Below are 20,081 nucleotides of genomic sequence, written 5' to 3' on the forward strand. Positions count from 1 at the left end.
ACATAGAGGAGATGACTGGCATCTTCTCTAGCTAGAGGCTGTAGGCAGCTCTCTTGGGCTGAGGGTTACCTTAATGTACATCCTGGAGCAATGTCCCTTAGTAGCAGTGCAGAATGGCTGAGGCAACATTCCCCTTGCTGAGCCGGGAATGCCCAGTGCCTCCTGCAGAGATGTTCATACACCTTCTGTGGAGCTGCAGATCCAGGAAGGTGTGCGTCAGCATGAGTGTCCATAAAACTGCTACGTAGTGTTTTTCTGCTGGCCAGGTCATAGGGCAATCATGAATCAGGCCCGGTGTTTGTGAAGGTGTCAGAATCTTGCCCACAGCTATTTAAAAAAGCACCTCTTACAGTTTTGGTTGCTATAAAAATAAATGCGTATTATTTCCATAGCTCCATAAATGTGCACGGTGCTTTACAGATAAATGTAAACCATCTTTCAGAATTCTCAGGTATACCTTCTGATTTTCGCCTTCATTTTTTGAGCCCTAAACTTGAGATACATTAGGTCTGATGTTCAGAGATATTAAGCAACTGCAGTTCTTGCTGTCTTCATCTGAGCTTTGAAAATGCAGTACTTCTGAAAATCAGATGCAGGGTATTTCAAGTTAGGCAGCCAAAAACCAGAGACTATTTTTGAAAAAGGTGAACTTAATGTCTGTTCTTCAGTTTGATTCATATCCTGTCCTATGAGTCATGAAAGACAAATGAACAACCACTCTATTAATATCTGATGTTTCACTGCACGATTCAAAGATTATGGTTTTATAGAAGGAACAGGTGATGTAAATGGTTGATAGGAATCAGAAACAACATCTTCTAAGTCATCAATTAACTGGCTAGTACCACAAAGGGGCCTTAATTTAGGCAAGTATTATTTAAAATAAATCTTGGATTACAACTACATTATATTGACCTATCCTCTTGGAGTCATGAATCTGACATTTGTCCATGGTCAAAAACCTGAGAAAAAGAGAGAACATTTCTACTCACATTCTAAGGAGGGCTTTATAAAAGGGCCGTGTAAAGAAGGCATCTAGTAAATACTGATGTATCAGAGCAAGACCAAGGATTCGACCACTGAACCTGAACCTGAAACACAAAGAAAAGGAGGGGTAATTGTGTTAATTTGTATAGCAAAAACAATGAGGAGTCATGAGGCACCTTAGAGACTTATTAGGGAATAAGCTTTGGTGGGTAAATCCACTTCATCAGAAGAACTGAAGTGGAAATTACAAAGGCTGGGGTATATAAATAAGAACAAAAGAAGTTACTTGTCAAGTATAGGACTGGTGTTAATGAGGCTAATCAAGTCAGATATATACCCCCTCCTCTGTAATTTCCACTCCAACTCATCTGATGAAGTGATTTTTACCAACCAAAGCTTATGCCCCAATAAATCTGTTAGTCTGTAAGGGTATGTCTAGACTACTGGCTTACGTCGACATAAGTTTTGTCGACAGATCCTGTTGACAAAACTTATGTCGACATAGAGCGTCCAGACTACATCACTTTGTTAACAAAGGGTATGTCTACACTACCCCGCTAGTTCGAACTAGTTCGAACTAGCGGGGTAATGTAGGCATACCGCACTTGCAAATGAAGCCCGGGATTTGAATTTCCCAGGCTTCATTTGCATAAGCCGGCCGGTGCCATTTTTAAATGCCGGCTTGTTCGAACCCCGTGCCGCGTGTAGCTGCGCGGCACGGGCTAGATAGTTCGAACTAGCAAGCCATTCCGAACTATCTGTACACCTTGTTACACGTTCCACGAGGCGTACAGATAGTTCGGAATGGCTTGCTAGTTCGAACTATCTAGCCCGTGCCGCGTGTAGCCGCACGGCACGGAGTTCGAACAAGCCGGCATTTAAAAATGGCGCCGGCCGGCTTATGCAAATGAAGCCCGGGAAATTCAAATCCTGGGCTTCATTTGCAAGTGCGGTATGCCTACATTACCCCGCTAGTTCGAACTAGCGGGGTAGTGTAGACATACCCAGGGAGATTAGTTTTGTCGACAAAAGAATGTCCAGACTGCAGGATGCTCTGTCAACAGAAGAAGGCACCTGGAAGTGCTTCTGAAAGGTCACAGGGGCAGCCATAAAGCCCAGGCACTGCTGCATGCTCTCTGCAGAGACGCGTGCTTAAAGGGATACTTCTGGACAGCCATAGGTCTGCTCCTGCTTCTAGCTTGCCAACCTTTACAGGGAAAGCAAAGCTGCTTCAGTTTTTCTGGCTCTGGTTGCCCAGGTTTGTCAGCCACCACAGCTGCTTATTGTCTGGTTTGTCTTTTGTCTGTTTGTTTGTGTGTTTGCTTTTGTGGTTTTTTTTTGTTTTATTTTATTTGTTTCTTGTATTTTTTTGTTTGTGTGTTAATTTGGCTTTTTTAGCCATGGAGCCTGAGCTGCCCCTGGGCAGGCGATGGCCCCACACCGTGCTGCTGGAAGCTCTGCTTCATGCTCAGGAGGGCATGATGACCTTGGCAGCAGAGCTGGATCCTGAGCCCCGCTTTGAGCCCCTCGCTCAGGCTGCAGCCCTGCTGCCCTTGCCCCCCAACTTTTTCCTGGAGAGGCGGGTTTGGAGGCTGGACACCAGTTCGGACTGGTGGGACCAGCTAGTGCTGCAGCAGTGGGACGATGAGCAGTGGCTCAGAAACTTCCGGATGCAGAAGGCCACCTTCCGGGAGCTCTGTACCTGGCTCGCCCCTGCCCTGCAACACCAGGACACCCACTTGCGGCCTGCCATCCCCCTGGAGAAGCGCATCGACATTGCGCTCTGGAAGCTGGCCACCCCCGACAGCTACCGCTCCGTGGTGCATCAGTTTAGCATGGGGAAGTCTACCGTCGGGGCCATCTTGATGGGGGTAAGTCACTCTCAGGGGACAGTCAGGACCAGGCACAGGGAATTGGGGATGGGGTGGCAGAGGTAGAAGCCCTCGCAGCCTCACCTTGCCATGGTGCGGAGGGCAGGGAAGGGATTGTTTGGGGGAGCCTGTTGGGGTCTGGGGAGAAAGGGGGAAGCACTTCTTATCAGGTGAGCCAACCCCTCTAATGTCCTGTTCTGTGTGTTTCTATTTGTCCCGTTCTGCAGGTGGTGACGGCCATCAATGCGGAGCTGCTCCACAGGACCGTCCACCTCAGAGACCTGCAGACCATCCTGGCAGGATTTGCGAGGCTGGGGTTCCCAAACTGCGGTGGAGCACTGGACGGGACCCACATCCCCATCCGCGCCCCGCCCCATCGAGCAGCACAGTACATCAACAGGAAGGGCTACTTTTCTATGGTGCTGCAGGCCCTGGTCGACCACAGGGGACTGATGTTTGTGTCGGGTGGTCAGGCCAGGCACACGATGCCCGTGTGTTCAGGAACTCATACCTGTACCGCAGGCTGCAGGCTGGGGCATTCTTCGCGGAGAGGAACTTGGCAGTGGGGATGTGCAGATGCCTACGTGCATTGTGGCTGATGCAGCCTACCCTCTCATGAAGCCCTACACCGGCCACCTGGACGCGAGCAGAGAACTGTTTAACTCTCGCCTCAATAGGGCTCGCTTCCAGGTGGAGTGCGCCTTTGGCCATTTGAAGGGCAGGTTTAGGTGTCTACTGACGCGGCTGGACATGTGGGAACACAGCATCCCTGATGTGGTTGCAGCATGCTGTGTGCTGCACAACCTTGTAGAGAGGAAAGGGGAGGCCTTCCTCCCTGTGTGGAGGACATAGGCGGAGATGGAGGGGAGGCAGTTTGGGAAGCCCCAGACAGCTGCTACCCGGCAAGCCCACCAGCTGGGCCTGCGCATTCGGGAAGCCCTGAGGGAGCAATTCTCACAGGGAGGCCCCTGATTGGGGCCCCAGGGCCTTCCACATGTGGGAGTGCCCCATACCCCTGGTGCCTTCCTCCCTGCAACCTCTCCCTACCCCATATTCATCCATTCTACTCAGTCCCCACTCACTGAGAACGGAGACAGGTGATGCTGAAAACTCTTATACACTTTATTTAATTGTTGTTTTTTTAACAAATGAAAATAAATAACTCTTTGATTCAGAGAAAAATACAAATGTCTGTTTTAGAAAATAAAGTACTTTGAAAAAAAAAAGCATCCCTCAGTTTGTGTCACTGGTGGGAAAGGGGAATGTGAACTTGGAAGCAGGGAGGGAGGCTCAGGCCTGAGGGGGCTGCCTGGAGGCAGAGCTCCTGCTGCTTTGGCTCTGGCGGCCTTGTCGCACCCGGCTGCGTGTGCGGGATGCCACAGAAGGGGGCTGGGCAGGAGGTGGGGCTGGGGCTGGCATGGCAGGGGCAGAGGAGGGGGCAGGCTAAGGAGGAGGGGCAGGACCAGGCAAAGGACCAGGGAGGGCCATGGCCTCCCGAATGGCAGCGCAGATGTCCCTGTGCTGCTGGGCGAATTCATGCAGCAACTGCCGGCGCCACTCGGCCTCTGCCTCCAGCCTCCATTCCATGGAATCCTTCATCCCTTGCAGGACTCCAACGTGCTGGTGCTCTAGCTCTAAGTAGCTGCGCCAGTGCCTATGGGTGCCCTGCAGCCGTCTGGGTGGTGGGGCAGGTGAGGCACTTCCCTCCTGGTCAGCTGGTCTGGCTGTGGAGGACAAGAGGGAAAAGTCGTCAGTCATGCCTGCTCACCCTTCCTCTGAGAGGGCCTGCCCTCCTTCTTCTCAGCAGGCAGTGCTGTGCTAGGGTCAGAGGCTGCTCATGTGTGTCTCAGTAAGGCATGGTGAGGCCTGGCCTGCAGCCACGGCCTCCCTGGAGCCCAGGCAGTGTGCAGGCCACCATCCTGCCCCCCCTCACGCATCCCCCACGGCGGAACAGCACGGATGAGTGTCGGGCCACGGTCGGGGTTCCCACAGAGTGCTGAGAGGCCTGCAGCTGTGAGGCTGTCCCAGCGTCTCCAGCCCATGCCTGCATGTGGCATCCCTGCCTGCAGGAACAAGCAGTGCCTAGCAGCCGTGTGGGTGCAGGGGATTAGCACGGCCCTCCCTTAGGGCAGCCATGGGTGTGCCCCCTCCCTCCTGTGCTCAGCATGACATGTCACAGCACTGCACCATCCCCTTTGCTCCTGCCTGCCCTGCCCTGTGTGTGTTGGACCCTCACAGCACTCACCTGATGTTCCCTCCCCGGGGTCCGAGGTGGTCTTGGAGGCCTCCTGTGTCTGGGTGCCTGGCTCCCAGGTGCTCTGGGTGCCGTCCTCCTCCTCTTCTTCCTCCTCCTGGAGCTCCTGGTCCCCCAGCAGGTGTTCCGGTCGCTGTAAAACCGGGGTCTCCAGCCTGGATTCCACAAGCCTCTCAGGAGGCAGAGGTTCCCCTGTCCCCAGGATCCTGTCCAGGTTCTCGTAGTACTCACAGGAGTGCGGCCTTTCCCTGGAGCGGGAGCTGCGCTCACGGGCCCAGACATACCCCTGCCTCAGCTCCTTCACTTTGGCTCAGACCTGCTCCAGTGTGCGGGGGTGGTGGCCTTGTTTGGCCAGCTCTTCGGCCATTCAGGCATAGGTGTCTGCATTCCACCTCTTTGTGGAGTGCATGGCCTGGAGGGACTCCTCCTCAGCCCAGAGGCCCAGGAGGGCTTTTATCTCCGGCCCTGACCAGGAGGGTGCCCGGCACCTGGTGCCCAGGAGTTCCCAGGGGGATGATTCCTTGGAAGGGCCAGGGAGGTCTTGCGGGGCTTGTCCCTGTGACATGGCTCACCCAGAACTGAGCTGCACAGTCCTGGGCTGCTCTGGAGCTCGCTTGCTGCCAGAGTGCTGCTCCTGGGTGCCTGAGCCTTTTAAAGATGGCTATGGGCAGGAACAATAGAGTTGCAAGCTGTGGCAGGAGTGTCCACCAAGGGTTCTCCCTGGAGGCCTTTTATGTCGACATAACTTTTCCCCTGCATCCACAGTGCAGTTTTGTCAACAGAACTACGTCGACAAAGGAGTTATTGCTCGTAGAATGAGGTTTACATATGTCCACAAAACTGCTGAGTTATGTCGATGTTATGTCGATGTAACTCAAAGGCGGTGTGGACGCACGTTTAGTTTTGTTGACAAAAGCCCACTTTTGTCGACAAAACCCTGTAGTCTAGACACACCCTAAAGTGCTACAGGACTCTTTGATATTTTTACAACAAAAATGAGTTACAACCGGTACACTCAGACATTGTTGTTTGTGTGCTGCCCAGAACTTTATATGTAATACCAAGTTTTACAGTATATTTAAGTCAGATACTATAACTGTATTGTGGCAATTTGTTTCTTTTTAGCTTCTCAGTAGAATTTAGTTAAACAAATCTGTAAGGTATGGAAAATACTAGGGTTTCAAAGCGGAAGTTGCCACTTTTCAGCTATTGAAATCTAAACCGAACTCATTCTAACCCTACTAATTGTGTCCTTTTTTCAAACCCTCACTTCCAACATGACAACTGTTTATTGCCCTCCTCATCATTTTAGACATCCTTTTCTAGCTACTGGGTGGCTCTATGTTTATTTTCATGACCAGCGGATGGTGAGCTCCATCTAACCTTTCTTGGGGGATTGTTGGAAACTATCACCCTTACCATTTGATTTCTCAAAAAAAGCACTAACATGATTTAACCCCTTTATACACCTACTGCTGCTGGAAATTGGGAAGATGGCAAATTTGTTTGCAACACTAGGACCTTCACATAGAGTGAAGACATAGACACTAAGGGAACAATTCTCATGTCAGAAATGATAGTGCATGTTGCAGAACACCGTGAAAAAATCGTTGAAGAAACCAGACATGCCTTCTATGTATCTGAAAGCAGACTCAAGCCTAATGTTCTCTCTGAAAGAAAATACAATTTCTGGACTTCCTGCCCAAATCTACTTTATTTGGAAAAATAAAGGATTTGTTATTCTTGGCCCTATGCAGGGCATGCAAGATAGGGAGGAGGCACACAGAGCCTCCTCCCTTTATGCATATGGATTGTGCACAGCTGTGTTCCTTGCAGTGTCTGTGATGCTAATGCTGGCACTAGTCTCTCCAGGAACAATGGAGTAGTGCCCACACTCACTCACTTGCCAGCTCTCTGGGGATGGGGAGAATAGGGCCATGCAGAGCCCTGCAGCTTGTTTAGCCAGACTATTGTGCTTTTTCAGGTGCATTATATACAGTTTGTTACAACCAAAGATCTTTTTCAAATCTTTTCTGAGTCCAACAGATGCATTGCTTCAGTTCATTGTTCACTGAATTCAGTTCAGCCTGCCAGAGCTCAATGAATGCTAATTTGCCTGTTATACACAGACTTGCAGCTGTCACCCCATTTCTGTAATTTAAATACTTTAGATGCAGATTCTCAGCTGGTGTACATGCCATAGTTCTACTGTCTTTGCTGGAGATGCACTTATTTATACCAGCCTAGAATTTGGCCTTTGGTCATGACTTTAAAATTACGTATACATTAAAAAAGATAAATGTTTATAGATCTATATATACCATGCATCGTTTCAGATTTTTTCCTCTGCTATTTTTCTGATTCCTCATAGAACATATTTTAAAGGCTGCTATCAGACATATAAACCTTCATTAATCTATCTGTTGATGACCATTTTTCCATAGCAAAAACAGACAAAACCAAGAGATATCTTTATGGATTTTCCTCTACCAGATGTGAACAGTCTTACTGGGAATAATGTATATTCATGGAGAAATCCCAAACAAACAACATGACTGAAATTTGTCATTCACTGAGTTGACTACAAGCCAATGTTTAATATATCTTCTTTTCATGCACAAAGGATTGACAGTGCTTTGGTGAAGCAAATGTTTGCTCTTGTACAAGAAGTCTGGAGTTTCATGTAGCAAGCCAAACCCACAGAACATATGTTCCAAAACTCATCTTTGCTGACTTTGTGAGAAACAAGGATATCTGTTATAGCCAATGCCAACAAAATAAAATAAAATAAAATAAAATAAAATAAAATAAAAATTAAAAAAAGAGGAAAGTCTAAAGAAATTCATTTTTTTTGGCAGGTTAAAAAGATCAGACCCTAAGTTTGAACAAACGTGAGCTGCTTCTCTAGAAGTGGAAACAACAGGAAAAGTAAGATTAAAAATGAATTCTTACCACTCATGGTGATTGTCAACAAAAGCAGACATGGGACTTATTTGTACTGTGTAGGTATCATTGGCTGAATATTCAAATAAACCGTAGTATGGATTGAAGAGCTCTCTGGACACCAGGAAAAAAAACTCTCTTGAAGGTCCACTGTAATCCAACCTTTAAAAAAATCAAGTTAAATTTATTACAGAAGGTTTATTTGGTATAACAAGACCTAGTATAAGACTATAAGAACAGCCTTATTGGGACATATCGTCTGGGCCAGTATTCCGTCTTCTGATGGTGGGTAATGCCAGGTACATTAGAGGGAATGAAAAGAACAGGCAACCATCAAGTGATCATCCTGAGGCTAGGGACACCCAGAGCATGAGGTTGTATCCCTAACATCTTGGCTAATACCTATTATTCTGTATAAATCTATGTTCTTTTAACCACTGCATAACGTTTTTCTAAGGCTCCTGTCACTGTGGTGTTTAAATACTCAACCCTGTAAAATGTGTCATATTGATTGACTCCTATGCTTGCATGGAGCATTAATTGAAGTGGAGTAGCTTGTATGATTGAAGCTTAAGTGACACACAACCTTCACTGAAGACCCTTGCTTAGTCTATGTCAGTCTGTTGAGAATAACTTTATCACTAGTAACAAATCAAGACATTCCGGAGAAGATAAAGGGAAAGTAGAAATCTCTTCCTACATATAGAACACAATAAAAGAGCCATTATTAAATCTGCATATTTATGCATCTCACAAAACAAGGGATTAGCTCATAAATGAAAAAAACAGTCTCATGAAATCCTTGCAGATTGGAAGCAATATGGCAATTCAAAGAGTTATTTTTAAGAAATAAAATCTCAAATTACTTTACTACTTCACCCTTCTTGAACTACCTCTCCTTTCAGAACCTTCACCCTATCAAAGAAGTTTTGGGTTTCTTAAAATCAAAGGAGTTAGATTCTTTATTTATTAGAAACTTCAATTTTGAATTAGGAGAACCTGAAGGAAATGCAGTTGCCAAGTGACATGTAATTGTACTCAAAATGTGAAGACAGGGCATCATTGCTGAAATAGTATTGGGACAAATCACTGTCTTGCCATTCCTTTAGGGTCACAATTAAAATGAATTAAATGTAAGATTAATACATTTGTAGAAGTACGAAATGGAGAACTAGGAAGCGGAAGTTCTCCACTGGGAGCAGTCATTATAATACCCCTACAGGAGAGAAATAAAATACCTCTATAGTCTCAGGATTTCAGACATTGACCTTCTTTAGTCCTAGTATCAATAAATGTACACAAAAGAGACAGAGACTAAACTTGAAAGGATAATCTGTACCTATATTGATTATCCTATGCAAATGTAAGTAGGGTCTGAATCAATGCTTCCATTACAGCCAGCTGGAATGGGAAAGAAATCCTGAGCGTGTTTATGTAAATATAGTTTGCCCGTGTGTTAGATTTTCGGCTGTTACAATGGTGTTTTGCTCATTGTAATCAACTTTGCTGGTGTGGGGTCACAAATTGTGATAATACTAATTGTAACATTTGTAATTATTAGGGGAATGCAAAAGAAGAAAATCTGTGTTTAACCTGGCACAAACTCTCAGTTTAAAGAATGAGATTCTGTGTGTGTGTGTGTGTGTGTGTGTGTAAATAGAGTTCACTCAGTTTGCTTAGGTCTGCTAGATATTCAACTGTTACGTTGTAACAAATTTGGCTATTATGGGGTCACAAATTGTGTTAACACTAAATGCAGGAACTGTGAAATATGATCACCAATGCTTGCAGTTATTGTGGGAATGAAGAAAAGCCAGACCGTGTTTAACTTAGTTAGAAGGAGAGGCCCTGTCAGTGTAAATGCACTTGGATGGAGAGATGCTCATCTTCCAGAGCCCTATGAGATTAAGCTGGGTAGGGAGGACTCTGAGGATGCGTCTACACTGCACCCTTAGCGCAGAATAAGATATGCAATTGAGCTACACAAATTGTGTATCTTATTTTGATCTAATTTTGAAATAGCTTATTCTGAAATTTGGTTTTGTCTCCACGGTGCCAAATTTTGAAATAAACGGCTATTCCGAAATATCCCTTAACCCTCGTGGAACGAGGATTACAGGGACGTCGGAATAGCGAGCCCATTATTTCAAAATCTATTTAGAAAGAATGGGCTTGCTCAAAAGACATGGAATAGCTATTTCGGGATACCAGAAGTATTCCGAAATAGCGCCACTGTCTAGACGTACCCTGAGTCAGCAGGCTGCCTGCCCTCCAGGTGTGAGCTGTAAGACTGTTTCAACCTCTTTCTTCCCACTGTTTCAATGAAAGAGTTAAACAATGAAAGAGTCCCCCTAAGGACTTTTCCCACCATCCTCCAACCAACAGTGATTAATTTGGCCCTCACCAAACCCCCCTCATGCAACTATCCTGCAGTTGCATTAACCCAATGTGTGTGACATTAACTCGGGGGCGGAGAGGCTGGGGGAAGTGTTCCCTCAGAATTTCCTCCCATGAGCAGAATGAATTTTGTGTTGTACACAAGTACTAAGTTCATGTAGCTTGTTTGGATGTGCCACTGTGGCACCCAAGTTATTAATAAATATCTCATAAACCTCTAACTTTTCCCTCTGTTGTCATGTCTCCTCCCCTTGCTCCATCAGCTCCCCTGGTGCCTGCTGCCCTCAACCCCTCACCCGCCTCTGCTGTCCTGACTCCTGCCCTTCTCACTGCCCTCAGCCCTCCTTCAACCTGCCCCCCATCCACCAGCCCTTCTCTGCCCCGTGCTCACTCTTCCAGTAGCCCCACTCTGATCGTATGAGCTACCCCTCCTCATCCCCTCTCCTAACACCTCCCTCTACACAGCTGCCCTGCCTCTCTCCTCTGGTGCTGGTCCCTCCCCTGAAGGTGTCTGCCCTTCTGCTTCACCCCCAGAACACCTGGCACCTGCACCTTCCTTTAGCCCTATGTCCTCCTGGTGCCTCTCCTTTCCCTCACTACCCCTGCCCCCTTTTTCCTTGGTGCCCACCACCTCACCACTCTCTGCCCCCAGTCCCCTCATGCTCGTGCCCTCACACATGCCTTGCTCCATCCCTGCCTTCCTCATGCCCACCCCTTCTTTCAAGCCTTCTCCCAGCACCTCTCCCTTTCCCCTTAGGCCCCAATGCCTTTACCCTCTCCTCTCCCAGCATCACCCTGTCCCCCCTCCCACTGACACTTCCCCTCCTGCCCTTTTCCTCATTGTTTCCACTTGGCCCCCTGGCATTTGTTTCTCCTCTACCCTGTCCCTTGGTGCCTTCCCCTTTCTTCTCCTGACCTGCACCCTCCCCTCAGCACAAGCCCCCTCCTCTCCCATCCCTTCCTCTTATTTTTCCCTCTTCCCCTCCCATCTCCTCCATTACCTTACCTTCGGCTTCTGCCTTCCTATTTGCGGGACTGGAGTCAGAGCCGGCCCAAGCTACAGGCTGGCTGGGCCCTAGCCCAGGGCCCCTCAGAGGCACCGCACTGCGCTCCCAGGCGCTTCAAGGGTGCCGCGCCGTGCTGCTGGGTCGGGCGGGGGTGCCCCCTGGCACCTCAGGGGCACCGCGCCATACTGCCAGGCCGGGCAGGGGCGCCCCCGGGTGCTTCAAGGCATGGCGTCATGCTGCCGGGCTGGGCGGGGGCGCTCCCGGGCACCTCAGGGGCGCCGCGCTGTGCTGCTGGGCCATGTGGTGCTGCCAGGCCGGGTGAGGCCCAGGGCATAAAAATGGCTCGGGCTAGCTGGCCCGAGACATTAGGGTGTGCCTGGGCACACCCTGCACACCCCATGCGCATGCCTATGCTGTGGGCTAAAAGCTGAAATCACTGAGAGCCGAAATCACTAGGTTTGGCACAGAGCCAAATGCACCACAAGCCAGCAGAAGATGCAACAACCAGCAGGATGGCGATGGAGAGATGTAAGAAGTGGCCGGCAGAGCAATGGTAGCGAGGGGCGATGAATGGCCAGCAGGGCAGTGCCAGAGAGCAGCGAGTGACCAGCGGAATGGGAGGTGAACAGGATGGGAGGTGAACTCTGCAGATGTACCTCTGAACTCTGGTCTGCCCCAACCAAGGGCAGTGAATGTGAGTGGGTGCAGAGAAGGATTAGGCATGTGAAGGGGACACTTACGCTGCTGGACTTAAGAGCCTGAGAGGCAAAGGCCATTGCCCAATCTACCTGAGCTGGAATGTTTACTCATGGCTTTGGTTATGAACTGTTTGTGGTGTTTTCCCAAATTAATGCCACGTTACTTCCCTCTCCTTTTATTAAAGCTAAGCTAAGAGGAGAGGTAGATAAGAGGAGGGCAAGGATAGAGTCCAGAGTGACCTAGACAGATTAGAGGATTGGGCCAAAAGAAATCTGATGAGGTTCAACAAGGACAAGTGTAGAGTCCTGAACTTGGGAGGGGAAAATCCCAAGCATTGTACAGGCTGGGGGCCGACTGGCTAAGCAGCAGTTCTGCAGAAAAGGACCTGGGGATTATAGTGGATGAGAAGCTGGATATGAGTCAACAGTGTGGCCTTGTAGCCAAAAAGGCTATGGGCCTAGTAGGGTGCTGGACATTCACTGGGGATTTCGTTGCCTATTTTATTATGACTTACACTTACAGGATTACAAACGGATGAGGAACAGAAACATAAAACCAAGCTCCTGCCCAGTTATAACAAACAACATTTTTTTAAAAAGGAGAGGGGTGAGGGAGGTCAAGGCTTTTTCAATATTTCTTGTTCTATTTCTTTCTCTTCCCCCATGGATATGCCCTCTTAAATCTAACTAAGGCTAAGACTAGACTACAAGCCACTTTCGAAAGAGGCTTTTTCAAAACAATATTTTGAAAAAGTTTCTTTTGAAAGAGATCATCTAGACAGCAACCAGTATTTTCAAAAAAAGAGAGCCGCTTTTTCGAAAGAGAGCACCCACGTAGTCTGGATGCTCTCTTTAGAAAAAGCACTGCTTGTGTTTAATAACTCCTTTTTTCAAAAGAGCACTTTCGAAAAAAAGCATTATTCTTCGTAAAATGAGGTTTTCCTCGGCCGAAAAACTGCCGCATTCTTTCGATTTAATTTTGAAAGAATGTGGCAGCAGTCTAGACGCAGGGGAAGTTATTTCGAAAAAAAGCCACTTTTCTAAAAAAAACCCCTGTAGTCTAGACACACCCTAAATGAGCAGTTCTGCCTGGATCGCATCCTTGCGCCATCTATAACGAAAGAGTTGTTTGCACACACATCCTCCCACCATTCAAAACTAGATCAAATGATTGTAGAAAGCTGAGACTGGTCATCTTGCTAGTAAGATACTTAACATCATTTTGATTTGATGTTACTCATAAAATAACTCATTTTTTTCCTTGGAGAAAGACATCTTGTACAGAGGAGATCATCAAAGGAGAAAGGAAAGGTATGTGTAATACACTTTTCTTATCCAGGCCACTCTTAATGTCATTCACAGTTTAGAAAAACAAAAAGAAAATATATTTATTTGGATTTGGGTAAGTAATGAAAACAAAGGGTTGCATAACCAGTTTTTATTACATTGGAGCTGTGAAAAGCATTCTAGAAACTTGATGCCAAACCACATGGTATTACCAACCAAAGTTATTATAAGGACTGGTTTAGGACTTATTTTACAACAGCTCCCTTAAAGACAAAATCTACGAAGTACAAAAGAATGAAATTCAGTACATATTTACAATGATTATAGTTCTTAACAGGTCAGACATGAACTGCAGCTGTGAAGTGTTTGCACACGCAAATGGGCTGTTGATGAACAACCAGTCATTTTCAAGTGTCTACAATAACTTTTTGTGTGTGCAAATTAAGGTGTGAAAATGCAAATTAATCTGCATGTCTTGCTATTTGAAAATCAGACCTTTGAAGCGAATCCTCATGCCAGCACTCAGTCAGTCCTAGCAGTTCAGCAAGGCAGAAGCTGGTGGTGCAGCTGTGGAACTTACTTCGGCTTATTGGCTGAAGCAGCCCTCTATGCTTCTTACACAACCACAACAACATGAAGGTCCTCAAAGTGGCAGATCATCTGGATATGCTCTCCCTCAACCTACCTCCTGCCCCACTGCAATCGCAAACTGCTTTCTGAGTACTGTCAGGCTAGGACCCACTACACAGCAGGGCTTGTTGTTGGGCACTAGATGTGCATTTACCTTTGCAGCTGAACTGCATTGGATCATACTGCCTGTGCAGTGGCAAAGGATGAGGTAAGATTTGTCCCTGAGTCTAATGAAATAATACATATAAAAGGCTTTAAGAACTCACAGGGAGGAAAGGAAGAAGAAAGCAATACATTGTTCAAAGTTTCATTTGGAGAAATGAGCTCTGACCAAATTCCTAACCTGGCTCATAATGCAAATCACATAAATGCTACAACTCATCAGCCTTCAGTCAGCCACAGGCTAAGCATTTGCTGCATGGCTGTGGAATATTAGAAGCAATTTTTATTGAACAAATAGAATGATTAGTTGACTCTGAAAGTTTGATTTTTGAAAATGGAAATTGAGGGTGCACAGATATTTTTACCTCCTACAAATCAAAGTATTTCTTAACCTGCAGCATATGCATTAGGAAAACAATGTCAGCCCTGGTAGAGATGAAATAAATAGAAACAACATAACAACTTGGTTTGGGTTTGTTTGCTTCCTTAGAGATACAATCATATATATATATCATATATATTGGTTACAGCAGAAATTCCATATACTCATGTAGATACATGCCTAAAAAAAGCAAGATGTGTTACCAAAAGCATCAAAATGAATTATCTGGCTTTGTGAAATGTGAACAGCTGTAGGTGGCATTTCCTGACCACAATCCTTCCTCTTTCCTCTCTAGACCACAACAGTATGGTGAAATAGCCAAGCATAGCTGCAAACATACTTGATTATTGTGTTCATGTCGACTTCAATGTTCTACTCACCCTTCCTCCCCCACAAACGTGACGTAGAGTTTATTTCTCTGCAGGTCTTTTCTTGAATACCCCATAATCTGATTGAAGGCATCTTCCAGCAGGTGGTCTCTCCGGATAATCAATCTGCACAGCAAGATAATTTTAAACAGTAATTCATAAAGATGAATTACAGAGGAAAACACGTAATTATACTGCATGATAACTAACCATGGTAACAACCAATGTTTAATCTCATCATTATACAACCATTTGATCTAGATTTAGCAAATAATATCTGTCAACCTATGTGCTTCCTGAATATACATTAGAAATTCAATAAAATATCTTGGACATACAGAATAGTGTTTTACATTTTTCATGTTTAATTCTTATTTACACTATCTCTGTTTTGCACCATTCTGGAAGCATGAAGAGGATATTAAAGTGAGCATTTAAATCCAGTCTAAAGGCTCTTTACAGTGTGTCAAGTGGCCTTATTGTAAATGGAAACCTGGTTCTTCTAACTATTCAATATAGTGCAAGGCAAAAAGTAAAATGTGGTAGAAGGTCCTGTACTGAGCCCTGGAGTATACTATCCTGTATTTATGCACAAAATAGATAAAGCTGGACAGCAAATAGGTCATGTTTTCTAGAACTTTAATCATTCTTGTTGCTTTTCTCTGGACCTTTTCCAATTTCTCCACATCTTTCTTGAAATGTGGTGCCCAGAACTGGACACAATACTCCAGTTGAGATCTAATCAACGCAGAGTAGAGTGGAAGAATGACTTCTCGTCTCTTGCTCACAACATTCCTGTTAATACATTCCAGAATCATGTTTGCTTTTTTTGCAACAATGTCACACTGTTGATCTTTGTTTAACTTGTGGTCCATTATGACCCCTAGATTCCTTTCTGCAGTACTCCTTCCTAGAGCATCACTTCCCATTCTGTATGTGTGAAACAAAATACAGTACTATGCAGCACTTTAAAGACTAACAAGATGGTTTATTAGATGATGATCTTTCATGGGCCAGATCCACTTCCTCAGATCAAATAGTGGAAGAAACTATTTGATCTGAGGAAGTGGGTCTGGCCCATGAAAGCTCATCATCTAATAAACCATCTTGTTAGTCTTTAAAGTGCTGCATAGTCCTGTATTTTGTTTCAGCTACACCAGACTAACACGGCTACATGTCTATCACTATTTTGTATGTGTGAAACTGATTGTTCCTTCCTACGTGGAGTACTTTGTGTTTGTCCTTATTATCTTTATCCTATTTACCCTCAGACCATTTCTCCAGTTTGTCCAGATCATTTTGAATTATGACCCTATCCTTCAAAGCAATTGCAACCCTCCCCAGCTTGGTATCATCTGTAAACTTAATAAGCGTACTCTCTATGACAATATCTAAATTGCTGATGAAGATATTTAACAGAACTGGTCCCAAAACAGACCCTACTTGTTATGCCTTTCCAGTAGGATTATGAACTGTTAATAACTACTCCCTGATAATGGTTATCCAGCCAGTTATGCACCCACCTAATAGTAGCCCCATCTAAGTTGTATTTGCCTACTTTATTGATGAGAAGTTCATGCGAGACCGTATCAAATGCCTTATTAAAGTCTAGCAATACCATGTCCACTGCTTCTCCTTTAACCACAAAGCTTGTTATCCTATCAAAGAAAGCTATCAGATTGGTTTGACATGATTTGCTCTTTACAAATCCATGCTGGCTGTTACCTATCACCTTATTTTCATCCAGATGTTCGCAGATTAATTCCTTAATTATTTGCTCAATTATCTTTCCTGGCACAGAAGTTAAATGTAGATTCCTGGGTTGTTCTTATTTTCCTTTTTATAGATGGACACTATATTTGCCTTTTTCCAGTCTTCTGGAATCTCTCACATCTTCCATGATTTTCCAAAGATGATTGCTAAAGGCTCAGATACCTCCTCTATCAGCTCCTTGAGAATTCCGGCATGCATTTCATCAGGCCCTGGAGACCTGCAGACATCTATGCTTTTTAAGTGATTTTTAACTTGTTCTTTTTTATTGTATCTTCTAAACCTACCTTCTTCCCACTAGCATTCACTGAGGGTATGTCTACACTTCCACCCTCTTTTGAGAGAGGGATGCAAATGAAGACATTTGAAATTGCAAATGAAGCCGGGATTTAAATATCCCATGCTTCATGTGCATAGTCATGTTCTGGAGCTATTTCAAAATAGCGCCATAACGCGAATATGCAAATGAACCGCGGGATATTTAAATCCCGGTTTCATTTGCAATTTCAAATGTCTTCATTTGCATCCCTCTCTCGAAAGAGGGTACAAACGTAGACATACCCTATGTTAGGCATTCCTTCATCATCAGACTTCTTGGCTTAATGACAAAGAAGTCATTAAGCCCCTCTGCCATTTCCAAGTTTCCTGTTACTGTTTCTCCCTCCTCACTGAGCAATGGGCCTACCCTGTCCTTGGTCTTCCTCTTCCTTCTAATATATTTATAGAAAGTCTTCTTGTTACCCTTTATGTCTGTAGCTAGTTTGAGCTCTTTTTGTGCTATTGCATTTCTAATCTTGTCCCTGCATACCTGTATTGTTTGCATATATTCATCCTTTGTAATTTGTCCTAGTTTTCTCTTTTTATATGACTCCTTTTTATTTTTTGATCAAGCAAGATCACCTGGTTAAGCCAAGGTGGTCTTTTGCCATACTTTCTATCCTTCCTAGACAATGGAATAGCTTGCTTTTGGGCTCTTAATAATGTCGCTTTGAAAAACTGCAAACTCTCCTCAGTTGTTTTTCCCCTTAGTCTTGCTTCCCATGGGACCTTACCTATCAGCTCTTTGAGTTTGCCAAAATATTCCTTCCTGAAATCCATTGTCTCTATTTTGCTGTTCTCCCTTCTACCATTCCTTAGAATCATGAACTCTATGATTTCATGATCACTTTCACCCAAGCTGCCTTCCACTTTCAAATTCTCAAACAGTTCCTCCCTATTTGTTAGTCACTGTTGCACTAGAGTTATTTTTTAAAATGCATTTTAGAAAGGGAAAGATGTACTTTTCTTTTTCATTTAACCATTTTTGCTCAAATTTTTCTAAAAATATTCACCTTTCAATAGATTCGTGACTCTGAACTTTTCAGCTGGAAAGGTGAATGCTTCTGAAAATTGTAACAACTGAAAAAGGATTTGAATGGAAATGTTTAGCTACCTTGCCTGTAATATAATGGATTAAAAAACAAAATCAGTAATTTGTTGGGTTTTTTTAAATGCTGCGGTGACCAGTTTGGATAGCTTGTGCAAGCAGATGGCTGTAAGGTCTATGAATGCTTCTGATACCTTGTTTTTCCTGGGGTTGTTAATTACAGGTACATTTCTGGTCGGATTTACCATGATATCAAGTTTTAAGCAAGAAAAACAAAACAATAATGTATTTTGATACAAATAGAAAACTCTTTGAACTAGAAGTTTTTTCTAAGGTATTTCAACTTTTGTTCCTAAAATATATTCACCAAATATAATTAAATGATTTTCATCTGCAAATAGATATTGCAGCCATTTTTATATGACAAGCAGAAATACGTAGTAACCAAACGTAAGGTGGATACTTTTCTTCCTGTTCTTTCTCCTCTTTTCCCTAAGGGAATCCAGTGTTGTAGAAATTGAATCCCTCTAGTCTGACACTCTCAGGTTGCCAGCATCTGTGGTCCATCATGATTTTAGTTAGCTGGATGTCCACTTATCATGGCTGTGGTGAAGTTTCCCACAGTCCCATAAAATTTGTTTATAGCTACCATTTGTTTATAGCTGTGCTGTTATTTAGCTCTAATTTACCCCTACATGTCTTCTAAAATCCAAGGAAGCAGTGGAAGTGTTGGTAGACAATATTGACTTCCCATGGTTCAGCTAATTAATGATTCACATTAACCATTCACAATCATGCTGGAAGGGCATGACAAGTGGGGTTCTGCAGGGATCTGTTTTGGGACCGGTTCTGTTCAATATCTTCATCAATGATTCACCTACTCTGCACTGATTAGGCCTCAACTGGAGTATTGTGTCCAGTTCTGGGAACCACATTTCAAGAAAGATGTGGAGAAATTGGAGAAAAGCAACAAGAATGATTAGAGTTCTAGAGAAAATGACCTATGAAGGAAGACTGAATGAATTGGGCTTGTTTAGTTTGGAAAGGAGAAGACTGAGAGGGGACATGATAGCGGTTTTTAGGTATCTAAAAGGACGAGAGAGAAAAATTGTTCTCTTTAGCCTCTGAGGATAGGACAAGAAGCAATGGGCATAAACTGCAGCAAGGGAGGTTTAGGTTGGACATTAATAAAACTTCTTAACTGTCAGGATGATTAAACACTGGAATAAGTTGCCTAGGAAGGTTGTGGAATGTCCTTCTTTGGAGATATTTAAAAGCAGGTTGGATAGACATCTATCAGGGATGGTCTAGATAGTACTGAGTCCTGCCATGAGGGCAGGGGACTGGACTGGATGACCTCTCAAGGTCCCTTCCAGTTCTAGTGTTCTATGATTATAATGCCTGGAACTAGAAACCTAGAATCAGGACGGGAGATGGTTCTTTGGGAGGAAATTATCTTTTCCACTAAAAGTAGGGGGAATTTTGGGTGATTTATAGGAGTGTGGGAATCCTAGTTTCTGCATGACTCAGTGATTTTTAAATCAAACAAGTATATTCTGATTACTTTTTAATAGAACAGTACTATCAAAGAACTACAGCAGCAGCAGCGGGTGCCTTAGGCCCTTTAAACTGCTGCCAGAATACCAGTCACCACACTCTGGGTAGTGCTGAAGGGCTGGCAGTGGTAGGCTAGCTCCTGCCCCACCCTTCTACCTGAGACCTTGCCCCTTCCAGGAGCACAGAGCCAGCCCCTTCCCCCCATCTTGCCCAAGGGCCCGGCTATTCTGTTGGCCTTTCCCCTGTTCCTAGGAGAAGGCTAGGAATGGTTTGTTGACTTGTGTCCACAAACCAGCTAGAAAGGGCTGGAGGGGGCTGAAGGCAGGAGAAGCAGGAGCACCTGCAGAAGTCACCTGCTGTCTCAGCCAGACAGTCAGAACCCCTGGCCAGAGAGGACCAAAG

General features: G+C 44.9%; 1 protein-coding gene across 9 annotated transcripts in view; it reads right to left on the reverse strand.

Annotated features, from left to right (window-relative positions):
- HECW2 (HECT, C2 and WW domain containing E3 ubiquitin protein ligase 2) overlaps positions 1 to 20,081 on the reverse strand; it is a 309,520-nt gene that overhangs the window by 19,776 nt on the left and 269,663 nt on the right. For all 9 annotated transcript variants that reach the window (XM_075934226.1, XM_075934227.1, XM_006117907.4 and 6 more), the window contains 3 exons: positions 14,999 to 15,112; positions 8,065 to 8,217; positions 993 to 1,091 (listed from right to left, as the gene is read on the reverse strand). In XM_075934226.1, coding sequence (XP_075790341.1) covers positions 993 to 1,091; positions 8,065 to 8,217; positions 14,999 to 15,112 — 366 coding nt within the window. The remainder of the gene's footprint in view (positions 1 to 992; positions 1,092 to 8,064; positions 8,218 to 14,998; positions 15,113 to 20,081) is intronic.

The sequence above is a fragment of the Pelodiscus sinensis genome, chromosome 7 (genome assembly GCF_049634645.1).
Source record: "Pelodiscus sinensis isolate JC-2024 chromosome 7, ASM4963464v1, whole genome shotgun sequence".
In the NCBI taxonomy this organism is placed as follows: Eukaryota; Metazoa; Chordata; order Testudines; family Trionychidae; genus Pelodiscus; species Pelodiscus sinensis.